The sequence below is a fragment of the Puma concolor genome, chromosome E3 (assembly GCF_028749965.1).
Source record: "Puma concolor isolate L17-30 chromosome E3, mPumCon1.1.hap2, whole genome shotgun sequence".
NCBI lineage: Eukaryota > Metazoa > Chordata > Mammalia > Carnivora > Felidae > Puma > Puma concolor.
This window is the reverse complement of record NC_141682.1, coordinates 4732869-4756064: the sequence shown is the minus strand read 5'-3', so window position 1 is coordinate 4756064 and position 23196 is coordinate 4732869. Positions and strand designations below refer to the sequence as shown.

At 46.8% G+C, this 23196-nt stretch overlaps 1 protein-coding gene across 3 annotated transcripts in view; it reads left to right on the top strand.

Moving 5' to 3' along the window:
• RNF216 (ring finger protein 216) overlaps nt 1-23196 on the top strand; it is a 143856-nt gene that overhangs the window by 42179 nt on the left and 78481 nt on the right. For all 3 annotated transcript variants that reach the window (XM_086691841.1, XM_086691839.1, XM_086691840.1), the window contains exons 8-13: nt 3587-3701; nt 7636-7775; nt 9210-9260; nt 10173-10310; nt 11688-11836; nt 12352-12430. In XM_086691841.1, coding sequence (XP_086547967.1) covers nt 3587-3701; nt 7636-7775; nt 9210-9260; nt 10173-10310; nt 11688-11836; nt 12352-12430 — 672 coding nt within the window. The remainder of the gene's footprint in view (nt 1-3586; nt 3702-7635; nt 7776-9209; nt 9261-10172; nt 10311-11687; nt 11837-12351; nt 12431-23196) is intronic.

Sequence of the window (23196 nt, the reverse complement as noted above, 5' to 3'; positions counted from 1 at the left end):
TCTTTCATTCGAACAGCGTGTTGAGTGCTTGCTACGGACCATTCACTAGTAGTGTCAACAGTGAACAGTTGCAAGATCCTTTCCCCTTTGGAGCTTAAAATACTAGTGGGCGGTGTCATCTTTTAATCAGCCCTTCAGTCCTCTGCCATGTGCTCATTCTGGGTGTCTCCACTCCCCAGCCTTCCTAGATGTCTCCCCTGTGTACTTTAATGATCACCTCTGTCTCCATGCAGGCGACACGTCCCCATTTCTAGACCTGACCTCGGCCAGCCTCCATAGAGGAGTCTCTGGCCACTTCTCAACTTTTATTTCATCAAATGCCCATTGTAGTATTTTTAGGTCCTTTCTTGAAGGAATTTTGGCTATTGTCAAGATATCCTAAGAATCTTGTATCCTTACCAGATTGTATCCTTGATTCTCAGGACCAATACCTTGAGTGGGGATTTGATTTGTGAATGTGAGCAGGCTGGAGGGAGAAATGCCAGCTAAGTGTAAAAGGAAAAATGATCTTCAATATCTCGTATTCCTGTGTTCCTCCTGGTAGGTTTTTTGAGTACTTCCTGTGTGATAGTTAGCACCTAGACCCTAAGGACAGTGGCTTCTGTAGAACACAAATTAACTTCCTTCCAGAGAGCTTTCAGTCTATTTGAGAAGATTAAAAGGGGAAAAATGATTAAAACAACATGGTGTTATAAAAGAGTGAATAAAGGTACACGAGAACACTAGGAAAGAAATGAGGGCGTCATTTGAACAAGATCGTAAGGGAAGGGTGTTTTCACTAGAGGAATCTTGAGTGCAGAGGCAAGAAAAAGTAACCACGGTGCCTTTGGGTATGTAGGTGTGAACTCTAGCAGTTCCTATAAGGAAAGGATTCTGATTTATAATTTTATTTGGTCTGTTTCACTAGACGTTTAGTTAATACTAAGACAAGTGCTGATTGATATAACTACTGAGGTAAGATTTCGGAGGCTCCTTAATTTGTTGGCAGCATCTGTTTTAAGATACAGTTTCCTGACAAGAACCAGTTTGGATTCTTTTCCTGCTAAGTAGAAATAGTATTTAACGCTTATTTATTTTTGAGACAGAGAGAGACAGAGCATGAATGGGGGAGGGTCAGAGAGAGAGGGAGACAGAATCTGAAACAGGCTCCAGGCTCTGAGCAGTCAGCACAGAGCCCGACGCGGGGCTCGAACTCACGGACCGCGAGATCATGACCTGAGCCGAAGTCGGACGCTTAACTGACTGAGCCACCCAGGCGCCCCAGTAGAAATAGTATTTAAATGGGAGAAAGGTAGTGATCCTATTTCACTTCTAGACAGGAGGGTGGTGCAGTTGCAAACCCAGCGGGCTGCCAGTTACAAGCTCTTAGTTCACATTCCGGTTTCATTAGTTGCTGACAAATGGCATCTACCCTTTGATCACCTCCTTTATAATATTCAGATTATTGTGCCTGCCCTGCCTTTTTTCCTGGGTTTTTGCAGATAGCCCTGGTTCAAGTATGGAGCATTTACTTCTAGGTAAAACTTGGTAGGAATTAGTGGTCTTGCCACACAAACGTGTGACTTTAAGTGTTGGTGGGGAACACCTCAGATAGTCAGAACTCCGAAAAGAGGAAACAGAGTAAGGGAGGACGTTGGCCGGGGAGATGGAAAGGCAGTAAGATGAGCTGTGCTGTTGGCCGGCTCTTGGTGGGTCTCCCTGAACCGCTCTGGGAGGACCAGGCAGTGTCAAAGAGAGGAAGGAGGTTTAGTCGTGCAACTGGCCTGAGTTCATATCCCAGTGTTAGTCAACTTGACTGGGCGAAGGTCCTTCGTCCGTAAGCCTCACTTGCCTCTGCTGTGAAAGAACACCTCCCTCGGGGGTGCTGTGAGATGAGCCGTATCCATGCCTCACGAAGGGCTTAGCTTGCATCCGTGCGGAGGCGCACAGCCATTCCCTTCAGGTTCCCAGACCTCAGATTTTGAAAAGGAAGGGACGGAAGGTAGGTGAAGGTGAAAGGGTGACACTCCCTCTATTGGAGCTGGAATGCTCGTTTTCTCTTGCTTTCACTTTACCAGAGGGCCAACCTAGCTGCTCCCCACAGACATTCAGAATGTGACTTCTTAGCAACATTCCTGTAACACGTACACATCCCTGAACCTTTTACTGTTCACCAAATGAGTATGAAATGCAAACTCTGCAGGTCGCTGCAGATACAGCCTGGGCTCGGTAGCCATCCTTGTCCCCCAGAAGCCCATAGTCCGTAGAGGGGATAACAAACAGGAAGCAGAATCAGACAAATAAGTGTGTGATTACCGTTAGCAGCATTTCGAAAGGAAAATGTAAGGTGCTCGGAAAAAGTGTAACAGGACGACCTAAGGTGGACCAAGAGGCTCCGGGAGGACCTCCCTGAGCAAGAGATATTAAGCACAAACCTTGAATGTTCTAGAAGTAGGAGTTCAGTGAGAGGGATTTGGGGGGATGTCCCTCCCTGGGATGAGGAATACTGTAAAAGAGCTAAGTGGAAGGGAAAAAGGATCATGAATTCCATCTGGAAAGTGTTGAGTTGCCAGCATGTTGAGTGAGGTCTGTGAGGCCTACAAGTGCAAAGAATTCATCTGGATGCTTGAATGGCCAAAGGAAGTGGGTTGGTGGGCGTCATCAGCACACGCAGGGTGACCTCCCCGGCCTGGATGAAGTAGGCACAGGAAGAGAGCTGAGGCTGCCTGGAGGCCTCCCTGCATGTAGAAGCCAAGTAGAGGAGGGTGGCGAGGAGGAGTGGGCAGAGAGGGCGCGGGACCCCGGGAGGGAAGAGCAGTCTGCGTCATCCGTGCTGCTGAGAGGCCTGGTGACACGGGGACTAAAACACGGGGTCTAGAGTTTGCCTCCTGTTACCAAGTAGGTAAGCTAGTTGAAAGATGGGCTTCGGTGCCCGATGGGAAGGGGTTGGAAGACGTCCAGGAGGTGAGGAAACAGTGGACAGATGGCACCTTTGACAGGTTTGGGCTGGGGTGTGGTGGCTGGTACCTGAAAGGGGAAAGAGGCAAGGGGAGGAAGGATTTTTTTTTTTTAAGATGGCAAAGGCTCGAACACGTTGAAGTATCAATTGGAAAGATATGAAAAAGAGAGAAGCTGAGGGTATGGAAGAAAAGGGATTATTACTGCTGGCCTAAGACTCGCGCCTTGCAGTGTGCTGTACAGGGAGAGGACTCAGGGGAAGCCGCAAGCAACATGGGGATGTTCGTGGAAAGTGGATGGGGAGTGTTGGCCAGAGGTAGACCATTTAGGGTACGCCTGTAGAGTGGAACTCGTCAGCCATCTGTTAGGTGACCTACCCTGGACGCAGTCGAGGACAGCTTGAACAGTTGGTGTTTCCTTATGTCGCCCTTTGTCAGTTAGCCTTTGCTTCTGCCCTTGTGGCAGTTTATGAAAGAAGAGAAGATAACGAAATGCTCCCTATTCATTTTGCTGCGGCCCGTTTCTGGTAAGCCATGCAGGGGAGATAGCTGAAACTGTGTGTCAGAGAAGGTTTGGGGCTGCCTGGCTTGCTTTCGTGTATTCTTGTGTCCCATTTACAGCGGTAACCTTTCCCTTTCTCAATTTCTAGGCCTTTTCTGATGCCATTAAAAAATGGCAGGAGCTATCACCAGAAACCAGTGGAAAAAGAAAAAAGAGAAAAGAAATGAATCAGTATTCTTACATAGATTTCAAGTTTGAACAAGGTAACGGCCAACTTTGAGTTTTGCTCACAGCCCGTGTAGTGACTGTGCAGACCGTCTCCTTCCCACACAGCCCGTAAAGGCCAGTCGTGGCGTGGCCGCCCTGCCGGGCCAGCCCAGGGACCGACTGCATGGACTGCTTTGAGAGCACATCCATGTGTTTAGAAAGTGGCTGTGGTTGCCGCCCAGCTTCTTTCTGCCTAGGGAACACCATGACCAGAACATTCTGTGCAGTGTCAGAGTTCACGTGTGAGAAAGTGTTTGGGGACACTCTCAAACTTGGGGGGTGGGGCCGGTCTTGAAGGTGTGACAAGAATTCACTTTATCTCTGGTGAAATTATCTAGACCAGAGATTGATTATCTGTGTGCCCGAGAAAGTGGCTTCTGCACGGGAAAAGCACACAGCTCCCGAACAGCCACTTGTTTGTTGGACATTCTGTTGTTGATGAAATAATTTCTGAAAGCTCTTCCAGAGGGGTCACTTCGGGTTGGACTTTACATCAGATCTGGTCCAAGTAAACTTGTTGGATTTTACATCAGATGTGATCCGAGTCGTTTGTGTCCAATAAAAGAGCCCGCCATAAAATTTTCCTATAGGTTATGTCAGAAAAAGGATTATTTCCCTTTTGTTTTCTATTTGTCTTTCTCTCAAATCTGCACATAGTTAACGTAACTTGATTGCAGGTGTGACTAAATGGAAACTCTGGGAGGCAACCAGGGAGTTGGAAAGGGTTTGGGTTTCTGAGCTCTTGAGGAAACCCATAGACTCTGAGTTGTGAGGTCCCCAAGCTAGTCTGTGGTACATTGCTCTCCTGCCATGACGTTCTCACACATTTGCCAAAGGCTAAGAAAGTGGGGACAGCGTGTAGGTGGTTCTTCGTTCAGCTAAGTTTATCCACGGTTTAGACTAGGCATCCCAAGTACATAGTCATTCCATATTGGTTTCTAACTTTGAGTGGTAGAGGAAAGAAAGTGCCACTTTGCAAGATGGTCCACTCCCTTGTTGGTCAGCTGTGTCTTTTACGGAGTTCTTTTATATCCGGTCAAAATGTTCCCGAAATTTCCTGCCATGGGTGTAGTTCTTGTCTCTGAGAAGACTTGGAATCTGTCTGTTGCTGCTTCATCTTCCTGACTGCCCTTCTCTGTGTGTCTCCTCTGCTTGTCAGAAGCTCTTTGAAAGTCTGGGTGGACATAATCCACGTGAGTCTGCTGCGTGGAGACAACACACAGCATTGATATTTATGACTTACAGATACATTTAACCTTTCTACACAGCAGCTTATAAGTACAGATAGTCTCAGAGTCCTCTATCTGTTCCAGGAATCTCATTGTCCACCTTTTCAGCCGTTTGCCATCCAAGCACTGCTATTTGGGTTGTACCTTGCTTGGCTCAAAGAGGAGACAGGATTCCCCCTCCACTGTTTATGGTTTAATCCGTTGATAACTACACAGTCTTCTCATGAAGATTCTGGGAGCATTTGGATGTAAACTGAGCATTAATAAAAAATACAACCTATCATCTCTTGCAAAGCTGACCAAGAAAATAAGACACAAATTGCCAATATTAGGAGTTAGCACCTTTTATGGGGGATATCACTGTAGACCCTACAGACAGCCAAAGTGAATACTGTGAACAGCTTTGCACACAAAGATTTTACAAGTGAAATGGACCAGTTCCTCAAAGGACACAGACTACCAAGACTTACCCATGTTCAGATAGATCATTTGGATAGCCCTGTAGCTATTAAGGAAATTGAATCCACTGTTTTCCATGTCTTCCAAAAAAGAAATCTCCAGCCTCAGTTGAATCCACTAGAAAATTCTTCCAAACTTTTTTAGAAGAATGAACATTAGGGGCGCCTGGGTGGCGCAGTCGGTTAAGCGTCCGACTTCAGCCAGGTCACGATCTCGCGGTCCGTGAGTTCGAGCCCCGCGTCAGGCTCTGGGCTGATGGCTCGGAGCCTGGAGCCTGTTTCCGATTTTGTGTCTCCCTCTCTCTCTGCCCCTCCCCCGTTCATGCTCTGTCTCTCTCTGTCCCAAAAATGAATAAAAACGTTGAAAAAAAAAAAATTAGAAGAATGAACATTAATTCTGTACAGTATCTTCTAATAACAAAAGCAGACAAAGACAGTACAGAAACTAGACCAATATCTGTAAATAGACATGCAAAAATCGCTAATAAAATATTAGCAAATAGGACATAGCGATACACAAAAAAATTGTGTGCTGTGACCAAGTCGAGTATATTCCAGGGGTGCAAGGCTGGTTTAATATTTTGGAAAACAATCCATATAATCCACCATATTAAGAGACTAAAGAAGAAAAATTACATCATATTAATTGGTGCAGAAAAGGTGTTTAATAATATTTCACACCTGCGTATGATTAAAACTCAGGAATTTGAGAGGAGCTTCTTCAACTTGGTAGCATCTGCAAGAAAACCTAAAGCTAATGTCCTGTTTAATGGTGAATCCTTGCCCCCTAAAATTGGGAACAGGGGAAGGATGTCTTCTATTTACTGCTATTCAGCATGTACTGGAAATTATAGCTAGTGGAGTAAAGTAAACACACAGATCAGAAAGGAAGAAATAAACTGCCCCTATAAGCAGATAACGTGATTGTCTACATAGGAAACTCCAAGGATACGTCTAGAATTATTGAATAAGTTCAGTATCATTGCAGGGTACGACGTCAACCGACAAAAACCAATTGTATGCCAGAATGAGTATGTGGAAATCAAAGTTTAAAATACAATGCTATTTATAATTATTCCCCCACACCTCCAAATTAAATATTTAGGTGTAAATCTAACAAAACACTTATAAGACCTGTGTGACAAAAACTACAGAACACTGAAGAAAGAAATCAGAGGAGAAAGAAGTCAATGGAGACGTGTATTGTGTTCATGGACAGGAAGACTCCGCATAGGAAAGACGTAAATCCTCCCCAAATTGATACACAAGCTTAATGTAATTCCTGTCAAAATCCCAGCAAGACTTTCTGGTGGCTACAGGCAACCTTACCCTAAAATTTACAGGGAAAGGCAAGGTACTGGAATAGCTAATTTAATTGTTAAAAAGAATGAAGTGGGGGAGAGGTATCAGGAACCTGATGTAGAAAATATTGATAAAGCAAAAGATACTATGAAGAAGAGACTTTAGTGAAAGAATAGAAGGTTTGGGTGGAATAGACAGTTTTCTGGAAAATGTAAGTTCTGAAATCCACAAAAATAAAAAACCTGAACAGGTCAGTTACATGGTCTGACATCTGTCATTCTGTTGTTTTTTATTCTAAATGTTGCTTACCATGAATGTAGGTACTACTATTTGAGCTGTTCTGTAGGAAGGTGTTCAAAGTAAAAAGTTCAAAAAGCGTTGATCAGATGCCTGGGCACCTGCCAGAATGGCTAAAATTACAGGCCGATGGCACAGGTGCTGAGGACGTGGTGTGACTGGAGCTCGCACGCATTGCCGGAGGAGGGAGAGTGTACCTTGCTTGGCACCACTGTTTGGAAAATTGGTGCTGTTTTCTGAAGCTGCAGACCTGCAGCTCTATGATCCAGCACGTCCACTCCTTCACGTGTGCTCAGCTGAAGTGCAGACGTGTTCCTAACAACCCAAAACTATACACCCAACTGCCCTTGGTAGAATGGCTAATAAACTGGTATATTCGCGTGGTGCAATACTGCTACGACAGGAGGGCCCTTCCAGTTGGAGCATAACAAGGGGGAAGAAAACATGGAAGTCAAAAAGTGCGTGATAGGTTAGGGAACGGTAAGGGACCAAGTTTTCCCAGACGGTAGAATGTGTTCTCGAGAGTCAGAAACGCACTGCCTGAGGGTGTGGGGGGGGGACTGGGCCCCAGAAGACTGGGATGGCCGCCCTGCGTTCCTGGCAACAGCTGTCTGCATGATCTTGTGTGGTCACATATCTTCCAGGTGACATAAAAATAGAAAAGAGGATGTTCTTTCTGGAAAATAAGCGGCGACATTGTAGGTCCTATGACCGGCGTGCCCTTCTTCCAGCTGTGCAGCAAGAGCAGGAGTTCTATGAGCAGAAAATCAAGGAAATGGCAGAGGTAGGAGAGTGGATTTGGGGTGTGTTTCTGGGGTTCTGGTTTGCTCTTAGGGCTTAGTATAGAATGGCCCTTTAAGGGGTGCCTGGCTGGCTCAGTTGGAAGAGCATGCGACTCTTGATCTCATGAGTTCAAGCCCCACGTTGTGGTATGCAGACTTAAAAATCTTTTTTTGTTGTTTTTATTTATTCAGGAGAGAGTGTGAGCTAGGGAGAAGGGCAGTGGGGGGGGGGGGGAGAGAGAGAGAGAGAGAGAGAGAGAGAATGCCAAGCAAGCTCCACGCTCAGCATGGAGCCTGACACAGGGCTCAATCCCATGACCTTGGGACCATGATCTGAGTCAAAATCAAGAGTCAGACACTGAACCAACTGAGCCATCCAGGCGCCCCTACTTAAAAAGTCACTTGAAATAAGTCTATGTGGTTATGCCATTAACTTGATAAACAGCGGGGTTTTGATATGATAAATGATAAACAAGTTTGTAAGTTTTAAGGAGTTGGTTTTTTATTTGCTTTTATTTGATTTTATAAAATATTTTTAGTTCTGAAGTCAAAACTGTAAAACAAGGAACAGAGAGACCTACCTTCTGTCCTGTCCCTTCTTCCCATGACCCCTGAGTCCCTCTATATGTAACCATTATTAATAGTTTTTAGTCTGTCTTTCCTTATTTTATGTAAAAGCAGGTATATTGGGAGGAGGTTGTTTTCTGTTGTTCTTGCTCTCTTACCTGGAAGGCAGCCCACTTTTCTGCCCCTTGCCTGTAAACTTAATAGTGCACCCTGCTGGTCACTGTTAGGCAAGCCAGAGATTCTCCTTTCCTTTTTAAAACCGCCTGGTGTGCAGTTTTCTGCATTACCCGTGTTAATTCGGTGACTCCTCTTGGTGGACGTTTAAGGTGTTTCCGTGGTAAAAACCCCCACGTGTACCTGATTTCCTTTCTGCCCCAGAGCGTCTTGGGGATACGTTCCTGGAAGTGCAGGTGATGAGTCAAAGGGTGATTGCTCACGTAACTTAGTCCTGTGGTGCTAGGTGTGCCCGTAGCGGTCATGTGAGCGGAGTGCCTGCGTCGCTCCAGCCATGCCCACAAAACACCGGGTCAGACTAGGTTGTGGCCCGTTGACATTCCTCTTTGCTTGCGCTAGTCTTTGCTGTTCAGAAGTGTTATGTACACGGATTTTCCCTCATTCCTTCCACATTTTGAATCCGATGTAAGCAAGCTTCCCCCATATTTTCCAGTATTTGTTCGGTTTCCTTTTTTATATTTAGCTTTCTGGTGCATTTTAAATTTACTCTGAGGTAACTTTTTAAACCACTACACCGTGTAAGCGAAGAGATGATTTTTCGTAATTGAGTCCTTTTGTGTTTATGAAAGTAAATGCTAAATGCTTGTGGCATCTTTCCTAAATTGTATCTGCATGTATTATTTTTTGTTCCCCAGCATGAAGACTTTCTGCTTGCCCTGCAGATGAATGAAGAACAGTATCAAAAGGTAGTTTGAAATCCCACGAATTCATTTTTTCTGGGTATTTACGTGACCTGTTTTCTTTACGACATTTCCCGGTGGCAGATTTTGGTTCCTGTATAACCTGTTGATGTACTGACTTTGTGGTTCAACCAACTTGCAGTCAGATACTTGAACCATGGTTGGCACTCTTGATCCCAGACTGGGTCAGAATCGAAGCAGAGAGAATGACAGAATTGTTCGTCTTGAAAAACATTGCCTGGAATCCGTTAGGCTCTTAGAGGCAAATTTAGTTCTGGTGCCAAAGGGTTAGAAGGAAGCGCCGTGTCTGACCTGAGGACCAGGTGACTTGTACGCTCTCTGCTGTCCTCATGTAGCGGCCTTTTCTAGCACGGAGGGAATGGACTGGTGACTGGCTCGATCTCTACCATTAGCGAGAGGAGCAAGTTCACGGTCCTCACGGTGCCGGAGGTTGCTGCACTAGCTAGTTTCAGGGGCCGCTGCACATAGAGCTGGGGCTCAGATGCAGCCCCTCACACTCCTGCCTTCTTACAAGAGAGCAAAACCTACTTTTTGAAGCTTTTCGCAATAACATCCTTCATGCCACTTTCCCCTGACTCGTGTAATCATGTCAGCGTCGGGAGAATAGGTGTGCTCGCTCTACTGGCAACATGGGATTCCTGATACGGTAACTTTGTACAAAGGATGCCTCCAAAGAATAAAAACCCATGACGGTTCTCCCTGTCTCCGGTTATAGATTACTATTTGTATTAGCATCTCGGGCTAGACTTAGGGAGGAAAGAACAATTCATCATTGTTTGATGGCGTCTGAAGGTTGCTTTTTACCTCAGAACGTGTTTGGGGATGGGGGACCGTGGCCCGTAGCTGCCCGTCTGCTTCCGCGCGGGGCGTCTCACGAGTGTCTCTGACGGCCCGCAGGACGGCCAGCTGATCGAGTGCCGCTGCTGCTACGGGGAGTTTCCGTTTGAGGAGCTGACGCAGTGTGCGGACGCGCACTTGTTCTGCAAAGAGTGTCTCATCAGATACGCCCAAGAGGCCGTCTTCGGATCTGGGAAGGTGAGAACATGGGACATGTCCACGCGTGCGAGGTGTTCACAGAGGATGCGACACACTTACCAGTGCACATGCCCCGTGGAATGGCCCTTTGGGGGGTGAGACAGGCTGGCGTGTGTGGGATTCCTAGGCGGTCCCTGCTTGCAGCGATGGTGTCGTAAGCGAGTGGCGTCACTCTCCGTGCCCGGTGCCCCCCTGTGCCTGCTCCAGGAGCACCTCCTTCACTCATCTTCATTTTCATAACAAAAAGCCTGAACTCAGAGGTCTTTGTAGCTATGTGAATATGTGAGAGTGTGTTGTTGGGGGTTTTTTTAATAAAATTTTTGAAGAATTTGATAGTTGCGTTAAAATGAATAACTGTCGGGCGCCTGGCTGGTTCAGTCTGATGAATATGTGACTCTAGATCTTGGGCTCGTGAGTTTGAGCCCCACATCGGGTGTAGAGGTTAGTTAAAAATAGGTAAGTAGGCTTGGAAAAAAAAATGAACAACCGTACAAGATCATATTTCTCTGTCCAGAGTTGGTGTCTCTTGACGTTAGCATAACACGGTGTGGGAAGGAGTTTTGTCTTAATAAATACCTAAAACCCAAAATTGCTTTTTGTGAATGCCTAACCAATAATCAAATCACTCAGCCTCAGTTATTCTAAAGTTGCTTGTACTTGAGTCAAGAACTGAGTAACGGGGGCAGAGCGGTGTGACAGGCAGAATGATGGCCTCCCCAGAGACGTCCATGTCCTCATCCCAGAGCCTGTGGAATGTTACCTCCATGGCACAGGGGAACTAAGGTTGCTAGTCTGGTGGCCTTGAAATGGGAGACGACCCTGCGTTATCCGGGCGGGCCCAGTGTAATCACAGGAGTCCTTAAAAATGGATGCGAGAGCAGAAGAGGATGTGGCGTGACGTGGGAAGGACTCGGTGAGCTGCTGGTGGCTTTGAAGACAACGTCCAGGGCCCTCGGGTGCAGCTGTCCCGGAGGCCATTGTCCTTTCTCCTGGAAGAGCTCTACTCTGTACTCTCGTCAGTCCCTTGTACCACTCACCTCCGCCTCCCGTGTGGTCTCAACCTCCAACCTTTTCAGGGCCTGTGGAGGGAATCCGTTCGCTTCTCACAAATCCCTCCTTTTCAGACACTGTGCCGTGTCCTTCCTCGTCACTCTCCCGTGTCCCTGTGGTTTGGACTGTGACGGGCCCTCTGGTGCCACCAGAGATGGACTTTGTAGGGTTTATTCATGCCTTCCTTATTTTGAGTGTGATCTCCTTCTTATCCACTATTTATTTGCTTCCCGTTGAGGAATACATTGAACCACTGAGGCTTCTGTGTTTCTGAAAACTTGGTTGAGTTTTCTTTTCTTTTTTCGTCTCCTGACCTTCCGATTCTAGTCAGAGCTCAGCTGCATGGAGGGCAGTTGCACGTGTTCATTCCCAGCCAGCGAACTGGAGAAGGTGCTTCCCCAGACCGTCCTGTATAAGTACTACGAGCGGAAAGCGGAAGAAGAAGTGGCCGCCGCTTACGCCGATGAGCTTGTCAGGTGAGTCCTCTGAGCCGGAGCTTGTCATCTGTGATCTCAGTCCCCGTTCGGAAGACTGCCTGACCACTGTCACAGATGACGAAACCTCTGTAACAAAGCTGGATCTTCCAGGTCTTCTGGCAGTGTTCTCCTGAGCAGTAACAATAATTTTACTAAGGGAAGATCTGCCTTTCATGTTTGTAACCACATTCCTTGCACCTCTCGTCACTTGGTTTATAGGACCGTCATTACACATGGGGTTGGGGGGCTGGGGGAGAGATGACATAGGTGCGAGGCGTTCTCACAAAGGTAGAAGGTCTGTGTTTACGGAGTGGTTTACACTGAGGCAGGACTCAGAGTGGCACCTGCATTTCCTGATAAGAGCCAGCATGATGGAGAGCCTCAGTCCGTGTTTTAATTAAAAGTCAGGAGATACAGCTGTCCCGCCGAAAACCCCATCTTCGTGGGAACGGTCACAGGGAGCAAGTCAGGCTTCCGTATTCTGAGCAATATTCCTTCTGCCGTTTTGATCGTAGGTGCCCCTCCTGTAGCTTTCCGGCCCTGTTGGACAGCGACGTGAAGAGGTTCAGCTGTCCCAATCCTCGCTGCCGAAAGGTAGGGAGGCACATATTCTTCCGTATTCATATTTGAATTATGGTATTGCGGACAACACTAATGGCCCAGATAGTGGCTGGTTGCATGCTGACCTGTGAGCAGGATTTGTGTGCTCTGCTTTTCGTGAAAGCAAATGAAGATCACCACTTGTGAATCATGCTTGACTTGGTTACAGAGAAACGGGCCACGTGTGGAATCCTGTCACAAAGCTCTGGACCCCTGTTTTATACCTTTTCCTAGGAAGGCAGATAGCTTCACGTCAAACGTGAAGGGTTTCTAGTTTCTTCTACTGGGCCAGCATTTTTCTTGATTGCTCTTTTCACTACCCTGCTGTGCTCAAATACTTCCCCTGTGTGCACACATATGCATGTACACACACACATTCTCTCTCTCCCTCTCCCTCTCCCTCTCTCTCCCCCTCCCTCCCTGTGGCTTTCGAAGTCCAAGTGACACTGCTTTGATTAAAGGACTGGGCATCATGGCATCCTCTCTGTCGCATCTGATTATTCACTGTTCTCAGGAGAACTGATTGTGTCGGGTGAGACCGAAGCCATCTAAGCACCTCGTGGCAGAAAATGTTTCTTCTTTTTAACTAGGCTCCTCTGTTAACTAAAAGTGTTTTAGAATGTGTCAACTATTGGGGCGCCTGGGTGGCTCAGTCGGTTAAACATCCGGCTTCGGCTCAGGTCATGATCTCGCAGTTTGTGGGTTCGAGCCCCACGTTGGGCTCTGTGCTAACAGTTCAGACCCTGGAGCCTGCTTCAGATTTTGTGTCTCCTCCTCTTCTGTGCCCTTCCCACGCTCATGTTCTGTCTCTCAATAATAAATAAACGTTAAATTTTTTTTTTTTTTTTTAATTTTTTTTTTCAACATTTATTTATTTTGGGGACAGAGAGAGACAGAGCATGAACGGGGGAGGGGCAGAGAGAGAGAGAGGGAGACACAGAATCGGAAACAGGCTCCAGGCTCCGAGCCACCAGCCCAGAGCCCGACGCGGGGCTCGAACTCGCGGACCGCGAGATCGTGACCTGGCTGAAGTCGGACGCTTAACCGACTGCGCCACCCAGGCGCCCCAATAAACGTTAAATTTTTAAAAAATAAAATAAAAATGTAAATGTGTTAACTGTTTACAAACCACTTAGAGCTTTTGATAAATATGGGCAGCAACCTAGACAAGTATTTTTAAACCATTTTTCTAAAATAGCACGACCAGAGGGGCACCTGGGTGGCTCAGATAAGCGTCCACCCAGGTCTTTTTCTCAGGGTTGTGAGTTCAGGCCCTGCACTGGGCTCTGCATTGGGCTCTGCACTGGGCATGGAGCCTACTTTCAAAAAGAAAATAGCATGACGAGAGTTGAACATTATAATATCTCTGCCTTATGGGAGAGGGGAGAAATGAAAGTAGTCATTGGAAAAGGAGGAAGAAACTAAACTAATGGACGAAACTTTATTCCCTTTGTTTTCAGCATTCACATTTCTGTGTAAAATCTGAATGCATTCTTAGAACTAATGTGTCCATGTAATAATTTATCCCCACTGCAGGCTGTTGCTATAACAGTTGTCCCAGTAGTCTCCGGCTTTTGGAACTAAGCGTAGTACCTGTCTGCCCTGTGTGCTTCCCATGCACCCAGCACCAGAATGCCTGGGGAGGCCCCAGTAGCCAAGGGAAGGAAAGGTAGGGGTGTGGGGGGAAGTGAAGATGTTGGAATATTCTAGGTCTGAGGAACAGTAGCATACTGAAGGCTTACAGACCTAGGTGGGGTCAGGCCATGCAGGCCTGGAGCACCAGTAAGAGAGGGGGGACAAAGGGACAGGTAACAGGGAGGTCTCTCTGGCTGTTGTGTAGTCCAGGTGAAAGATGCACATCACTGCCACCAACTGTGGAGTCTCCATGAATTGCCTAAGGTGGAGCTGGGAACTGCACTTGCTGATAGAATTCCAAATTAGACCCTGCCGATAAAAGTGTTCATACACAATTTGGAAGACTGAAGGTACAGCCATTATTCTCCAAAGACAGTTACGCTCATGTGTCTGACAGTGTCCTGTGAGTGTCTTGAGAACATCCAACCTGAGATGTGAGTGAAAGTCTCCCCGTGGCTTTTAAGATGTGAAGCAGAGGGGCGTCTGGGTGGCTCAGTCAGTTAAGCTTCCGGCTCCCGATCTCAGCTCAAGTCTCAATCTCAGGGTCATGAGATCAAGCCCCATGTTGGACTCCACACTAGGCATGAAGCCTACTCTTAAAGGATCTGATGCAGAAACATCAAATATTCCGCTTCCTTTCTGTGGAAGGGATATACGTGCCCTGTTGAACTTGGAGGTGGTCATGTAACTTCTTTTGGTCAATGAAATGCCAGTCTGGATGAAGTCAGTCACTTGCAGGAAAAGTGGTCAAAACATGATTTGGGGTAATGTCAAGAAGATGGCACAGTCAGCAGCCTCAGACCCTCCCCCTCCCCCCCCCGAAACGCTGATGAGCAGTACACAGACCAGTTCCCTTTGGGAGAAATTTAGAAACCAGTTAAGAGGTTCCCTCATTCCAAACAGTGCAAAGCCAGCTGTATTAAAGCCTATGGAAACATCCATGGAACTCTGTTGCCAGAGCCACTCCCACCTGCACATCCAGGAAACCCCTAAATCCTAGCTTCCCCCCTGGAGGGGGGAAAGGAAAGACTGGAGCATATATCTGGCATCCAGACTTCTTGGGCAGCTACCCAAGGGGCTGGCTTCTGTCTTTCCTGAATCTAAGCACTGACAGGAAGGGGCACCAGGTTGGAGGCTGCTGCGAACAGAGGCAACGTTTTATTTACTTACTACGTTTTATTTATTTATTTACTTTTTAAGTTTTTCAGTGTTTTGTTTTTGAGAGAGAGAGAGAGAGAGAGAGACAGGGCATGAACAGGGGAGGGACAGAGAGGGAGGGAGACACAGAATTCTAAGGAGGCTTCGGGATGTCAGCACAGAGTCCGAACTCACAAACCATGAGATCGTGACCTGAGCCGAAGTTGGATGCTTCATCAGCGGAGCCACCCAAGCACCCTGATTTTATTTTTTTTTTAATTTAAGTAGCTCTGTGCCCAACATGGGGCTTGAAGTCACGACCCCTAGATCAAGAATTGCATGCTCTACCGAATGAACCACCCAGGCACCCCCAAAGGCAGTATTTTAAACTAGCATACGCTCCTGTACCTTTGCCCTTCCCCTCAACTTAGTGTGGAAAGAACTAGAGAAAAACTCCCAACTTCTGGCTTCTCCCCGGGAATAGGGAAAGAGTTGGAACGTGTGTCCAGTCTTCCGGCTTTTGGGAGTACTGTCTACAGGACTGGTTGTTGTCTCGCCGGACTCAGAGCACTGACGGGATCCTGCATGCTCTAGATGCCTGGATGCCTCTGAGAACACAGGAGAGCCGAGAGGCTGGCTACCACCCCAGAGGACCCACAGTTCACACAGATGGAGGCAGAGGCTGATACAGCTTGGCAGCTTCTCAGGGAAAGGAAGAGTGGAGCATGTACCCAGTTTCTAGCTTCTTGGGGAAGGAGGTTTTTTAAGGGACTGGTTTCTTTCTTGCCGAGCTCAGCATTGATGAGACCCACCGTACTCTAGATGCCCAGGAACCGCGGAGAACGAGAAGGAGCTGGACAGTTTACACCAGCTCCAGAGAACCTGCAGTACCATAGACAGACACCAGAGGGAGAAAGAAATTGAAGGCTCACGAATAAGGAAGCTGTGAAACTTCTCAAATTGGGAATTCACGCTTAATTCCAGAGAAGACATATCCTCAGTAACAGCTCCCAGAATCTCTAGCTAGGCTGATTGGTGAAGGTCTTTCCCTGCACAAAGCCAGTGTGTAAAGACTGGGAGAGGTGACTGTTGCTTAAAATGTGTAGATCCTACCACACAGTAACAAGGCACAAGAAAAACATGGTCCAACCAAAGGGACAAAGTAGATCTCCAGAAAGGACCCTGTAGAAAGGGAGGTATGAGAATTACATGACAAAGAATTCAAAATAATCATAAAGCTGTTAAACAAGCTCAGGAAAATGATATGTGAACAAAACGGGAGTATCAACAAAGAGAAAATATAGAGAAGAATCCCAACAAAATTTGGAGCTGAAGAGTATAGTAACTGACGGACAATTTCACTACAGGGATTCAGTATCCAGTTTGACTAAACAGAAGAAAGAATTAGTGAACTCAAAGACAAGTCATTTGAAATTACTTAGAAGAGCAAAAAGAAAAAAAAATGAACAAGGAAAGCTTAAGAGACAAATGCGAGGGACACCATCAAGTGAAACAGTGTATATCTTACAAGAGTTTCAGAAGGAGAAGGGAGAAAAAGACAGAAAGCTTATTTGAAAAAATAATGGCCAGGGGGCGCCTCAGTGGCTCAGTCGGCTAAGGGCCCAACTTCGGCTCAGGTCATGATCTCGTGGTTTGTGAGTTCGAGCCCCGCTTCAGGCTCTGTGCTGACAGCTCAGAGCCTGGAGTCTGCTTTGGATTCTGTGTCTCCCTCTCTCTCTCTCTCTCCTTCCCCCACTCCTGCTTTGTCTCTATCTCTCTCTCAAAAATAAACGTTAAAAAATTGTTTAAACATGAACAAAGGACTCGAATAGACAGTTTTTCGGGGCGCCTGGGTGGCGCAGTCGGTTAGGCGTCCGACTTCAGCTCAGGTCACGATCTCGCGGTCCGTGAGTTTGAGCCCCGCGTCGGGCTCTGGGCTGATGGCTCAGAGCCTGGAGCCTGTTTCCGATTCTGTGTCTCCCTCTCTCTCTGCCCCTCCCCCATTCATGCTCTGTCCCAAAAAAAAAAAAAAAAAAAAGACAGTTTTTCAAAGAAGACGTACAAATGGCCAACAGGTGTATGAAAAGGTGCTCAACATAACTAATCATCAGGGAAATGCAAATCAAAACCCCAGTGAGATCACTTCACATCTACTGGGATGTACACTCTCACAAAAAGGAAAAAGAAAATGACAAGTGTTGACAAAGATGTGCAGAAATGTAAACCATTGTGCGTTGTTAATGGGCGTGTAAAACAGTACATCCCTGTGGAAAACAGCATGGGGTGTCCTCAGAAAATTAAAAATAGGGGCGCCTGGCTTGCTCAGTTGATGAAGCATGTGACTCTTGATCATGGGGTAGTAAGTTTGAGCCTCGTGTGTGGAGATTACTTAATAAAGTCTTTGCAAAATTAAAAATAAAGCTACCATATAATCTAGGAATCCTACTGCTGAGTATTTGTCCTAAAAAATTAGAAACAGGATCTTGAAGAGATATTTGTACTCCTGTTTATTGCATTATTGTTCGCGGTAGCCAAGATCCGGAAACAACCTAAATGTCCATCCATGGATGAATGGCTAAAGGAGATATCTATCCATACAATGGAATGTTATTCAGGTTTTTTAGAAAAAACAAGTCCTGGGGTGCCTGGGTAGCTCAGTCAGTTGAGCATCCAGCTCTTGATTTCGGCTCAGAGTTGTGAGATCAAGCCTCGCGGGGCTCTGCATCAGGCTGCCCACTGAGTGTGGAGCCTTCTCAAGATTCCCTCCCTCCCTTTGCTCCTCAAGTGCACATGAGCTCTCTCTCCAAAAAACAAAGAAATCCTGTCATGCTACAACATGAGCGAACCTTGAAAATATTATACTAGTGAGACAAGCCCATCACAAAAGGACAAATACTGTAGGATTCCACCTACTGGAGGTGTAGTCCCTTGCAGAAGCGGAAAGTAGAATGGTGGCTCCAGAGGCGGGGGGGGCGGATAGGAAGCTGCCGTGCGGTGGGTATAAAATTTCAGTCACGCAAGATGCACACGTTCTAGAGGCCTGCTATGCAACAGTGCACACGCAGTTAGCGATACCGTACTGTACACTGTAAGATTTGTTAATAGGATTTCACTTGTTTGGTTTTTTTTAAACACAATAGAGAGGGATCTAATGGTTTGTTGTCTCTTTTCCTTCTGCCAAGATGGACATGTAGAAATAAGTCTCTCTCTTGAGCTACCGGAGTTTGAATTTATTCCCACCAGCATGACTTAACACGTCCGGACCAATACAGATCATGACTATGAGTATGGAGACTATGAGTATGGGGAAAAAGAGCAGATTTGAAAGATAATGGCGAGATAGGATTCGAAGAAGATATTCTGACTGTGGGGGTAGGGAGAAGTCCAGATGACTCACTTCTCTGGTTTAGTCCACTAAGTGGGTGATGATGCTATTCACACACAATTGAAAATAGAAGAGAAAGAGATTCCAGGAGAGAAGGTTAATTCTGTTTTGGGAAGGCGGAGTTTTGAGGATGGGGAGATTGAGTATGTGCATGTTTTGCTAATGCCTGGCACGTGGTAGGTGCTTGGGAATTACTTGCAAAGTGCTAGAGTCGGGAACATGAGGTGAGAGCTAAGCTAGAGGAAAATCTGGGGAGTCAGGAGTAAGAAGCATTGAAAGGAGGGAGCCCCAGGACAGGGAACGCAGCTGGGAATACAGCAGGCCTGCGGTGGGGCATTTAGGAAGTAGGTGACCGAGTTAGGAAATGTTGCTAGCATTTGATTTAGGATCTCTTCAGATGCATAGGTGAGTTTGGGGAAATTATTATCTTTAAAGTGGTGAGTCCTGCTAACTTCAAAGTAGGTATTTCCATTTATGCAGATCTTTTCACGTCCCTTGGTAACGTTTTCCAGTAAAGAAAGTGCATCAGAAGGCAGGCGTTATCAATTACAGTGTCCTTCAGCAGAACTTGACCCACCCCTGCAGGTGATAGCATGCGCCTTCGCCTTAGAGACGCGCTCTCTGCCACTGGGGTGAGGTCTGCAGAGGTTGGCCCACCATGGAAAATAAAGTGAAAACTGTCTCTTGGGAACCTGCACCCAGGAGAGCTTACCATTAGGACCAACCTGGTCCATTCTTATCAAGCGCTATGGAGAGTCACCACTAGGTGGCACTGATACTCCACGAGGAAGGGTTTTCTCTGGAGCATTTCAAAAGTATGTCAGTCAGCAAGATACCGTCTCCTAAACAGAATTGACAGTATTCTTTTGGGCTTAGTACCAAAGCAAATCAGTATGTGCATTCAGAATGTAACCTCAAAGATGTCAGTGTTTTTAGAACATACGCTTTGACCTTTAGACTTACACAAATTATCTTTATGATGTTTCTTTTCAACGAGGTGGCTAAACAAACCGTTCATCCTTGAAGGTTGCTAATGTTTAAGAAATGAGCCACAAACTGATTCTGGCCCACATGAGACTAAGGGCATCTGCTTCCTCGTTGCGGCATCTTTGCCAGTAATCTAAACTCCGGTTAGATTTCCAGGAACTTGTCATTCTGAGATGAGGCGTTTATATTAATGCATTATCTAGACGGGGGCTTGAATGCCTGGACTCATTCCTCCAAAATCCCTGAAGAGAATGAGATCCTGTATCTTTGATGAAATGGAGAGAGAGTCTTTGTCTCATTGATATGATGGAATGCTTTTGTCCAGGCCCTTAGCGCCCTGTGTGTTTTCAGATAAAGGATTCATCAGTTTGTTTTCAGCATGCTGCTTTTAGGAATGAATTGGATGTTTGGTGTGGGACTGCTGAGTGTTAGATAAAAGGAGATTTCAAAGCGATGCTCCTGGAATATTTATTCCCTGTTGAGTCCTTCTGTACCTTCCCAGAACCATAGATTTGTTCCATAAATTCAGAGGTTTGTAGGTAGAACTTTCCAGAATGGTAGCCAGGGCCACAAGGTGGAGGTTTGAGAATATTCAGGAAGTAAGTGCTCAAGAAGGGAGACCTATCAGGCCATGAGACTTCAGTCCACAGAACTGTGAAGGACACCTGGTTTGGTGTCCCTTAGTGAGGCTAAGAGGGTGAGTGTGGCTGTGCAAACACTCGTCTGTTCCCAGTGTCACATGTCTTTGTTTCCCTGTCTCTTTCTTGCTTTCTTTTCCTATGTCTCTCCTCTCTCTTCCCTACACATCTTTTTCTACCCTTTCTAGGCCCTGTCCTATCCTTTGTAGCTTTCAGTGTTATTGATTGACTCTGTAGCAGTGAAATCCAACCAAAATTCACATCTGCAGTGAGCCAGTTTGTTGCTAAAAAACAGGCATCTGCAGCCGCCTACAGTAGCTGAATGGCTGCGTGAAGAGCATGTCAATGAGCCTGGCCCAGCTGTCAGTGCCAGGGTGGCTCCAGCTGTGACAGTGGACGGTTGGCACTTATTAGCAGCACTATAATTTGAGCCCCAGCCAGTCAGCTGACTCTTGTGCTGAGCACAGGCATTTACATTTATCTAGATGTGAATGAAGCTTGATCCTCTTGTTCCCACTACTAGGGAGGATCTTTATTCGGGAAGTTATGTTGACAAGAACCGAATGTTTGGGTAACAAAAGGATTTTTTAAGTTCCAGAGTGAGGGCTCATTCACTGGCGTGGAAGTCCATGTTGCATGATGCGAGTCCACACAGGGAGTGGGGTGGGGTGGGAATTCCCTCTCGGGGGAGGTGGCCTGCCCCTGCTCACAAGGTGAGTCACTTCCTTCCGAGGGTTCTCGCTGAATAGCTTAAGACCTCGGGCTGCAGTGGTGCGCAGGCATGCTGGGTAGGTGCCTCACAGGACTCCCGGCATTCCCCACAGCTGCCCTACCAAGTGGCCACGGAGGTGTGGAGTCGGGTGACAATATCACCCAGTGGCGAGAACCCAGAGGGAGGCCTCCCCACCTCAGACACGATCCCAGAGGGGATCCCAGGCGGCATCCATGTCAGCCGCCCTCCCGTCAAGCACGGAGCAGAGCTGGCATCATGGCAGTGAGGTTTCAGGATTTAATCCTATGTTGAACTTAATATTTTTGTCATTTTCCACTTTTTAAAGTTCCTCATAGCAAACAGCATAGTGAATCTGTTCGTCATAGGCTGCTTGATCCTTGAAAAATTTTGGTTGATAATTACACTTCATTATTTGACATCTTAACACATCTAACAACGATTAGAGAGTTTGGTTCTTTCAGTGGGTGTGCGTGCGTGTTTGTGTGTTCCCGAGAAGAATAAAAACACAGAAGGTAAATATTGCTTACCTCTTTCCTCCCCTGCCTTCCCAGTAAAAGTCCTGTCAATGCCGTATCTGCTGTTGTTTGCAGCACTTACTTGAAAGGGAGGTAGATTTCTATCTGAGAGGAGGAAAGGTAATGATATGTACACGTATATTTACATACACATGGGCTAAATGAAAAGGCCAGTATGAATAAAACATTTGTTTTTGTTTCCCCTTAGCCCCACAGGAGTAGTTTTTACTCCTACAGTTCATCCTTTTTATCCCTTGATCATGGGCACCGAATGGTGAAAACAGCAGCCTGTCCCCCTTGGCCTTAGAGGAGGCTGGTAAGTGGGCACGGGCAGCGCTGCCATGGCTGCCCCTCGGGAGGGCTGGCGCGGCCCTCGCACTCCTCCCCCGAAGCGCAAGGCTTGACTGCAGCCCCTCCCCCAGGTGGTGGAGTGCATTTCAGAGCCCAGCGGTCCAGACAGGCCGAAGTGTCCATGTGGACTTGGTATTTGCCTGTCTCCTTGACCTGCGGGAGGTGGGCATGGGCATTACTATGTCTTGCTCCCAGAGAACATTCCAGTGCTTCTTTTCTCGCCCATTGAAACTGCTCTAGATGGTTAAAATGTTGCCATCTTCCAGGAGGCCAGTCACACAGCTTCTTGTTCCCAGGCTTTGTGTTCCTCCTCTGTCAGCATAGCTTGGAACAGGCGCTTTTGCTGGGCTTTATTACTAAGCTCGCTGTTTGGAGATTCTTTCGGAAACAGTTATATGAGAGGCATTCGTTGATGTGCTGCTCTGGATCCAGCACTGTGCTGGGTGTGGTGAGGCCGTAGACCCCGAGGTGCCCGTGGCTGTCGCCTGCACTGCGGCTCAGGAGACAGTCTGGCGCAGTGGTTAAGACCAGGGATTTTGATGTTAAATCGGCTCATGCTTTCATTCCAACTCTTCCACTTCTTGACTTTGTGACTTAGGGTAAATACGTCCCCTCCCCGAGCCATGGTTCTTTAATCTGTGAAACGAGAACGGCCGTGTGTCCTAAAGCAGGGGCCCAGGAGTAAACGGCGGGATGCAGGTGAAGCGCTCGCTCCAGAGTCTGGCACTTCTTAGGTCAGGAAACAACAGCTGCCGCACAAGGAAGGGGGAGACTGATGCCAGCAGTGAGCGTGTGCAGGTGAGGAGTTCCTAGAAAGGAGGAGCTTCTCCCAGGTTTGTAAAATGTCCGCCGCCACCAGAGGGTGGGATTCCCCTGAAATGGGTAGATGTGAAGTCCCTTGGGGGACCCACAAATGACTCCTTGCATACCTAGTTTTTCAAATCATGTACTCAGAAAACTCTTTTCTTACTAGCATGCCACTGTGGAAAGGGGATGGGTTTTTTTAAGCTAAATTTTGTCCTGATACATTCTGGAAGAAATGACTGCTGTCGCTTGAGCCTGCATTGTTCAAGTTCAGAGAGGGACCTGTGCTACCCTGGGGAGAGCTGTGTCCTAATGAAGGCTACCTGTGGGTCTGTTCTGTCAGTCTCAGTTGCTTGGTCCACAGCACTGGTTTGTCCCTCCTCTTGAGTTTCTTGTGGTGGTGGTGGTGGTGGTGGTGGTGGTGGTATCCCTATTTGAAAAAACTGGCATCCCAGGGAATAATATTCAAAGAGATGAGTGTAGGATGGACCTAGAAAAACGATTGTACATTTTGCTAGAGAAGTCAGAATTAGTCACAAAGTAAAGATAAAAATCCATGGTTTGTCTCCATGACT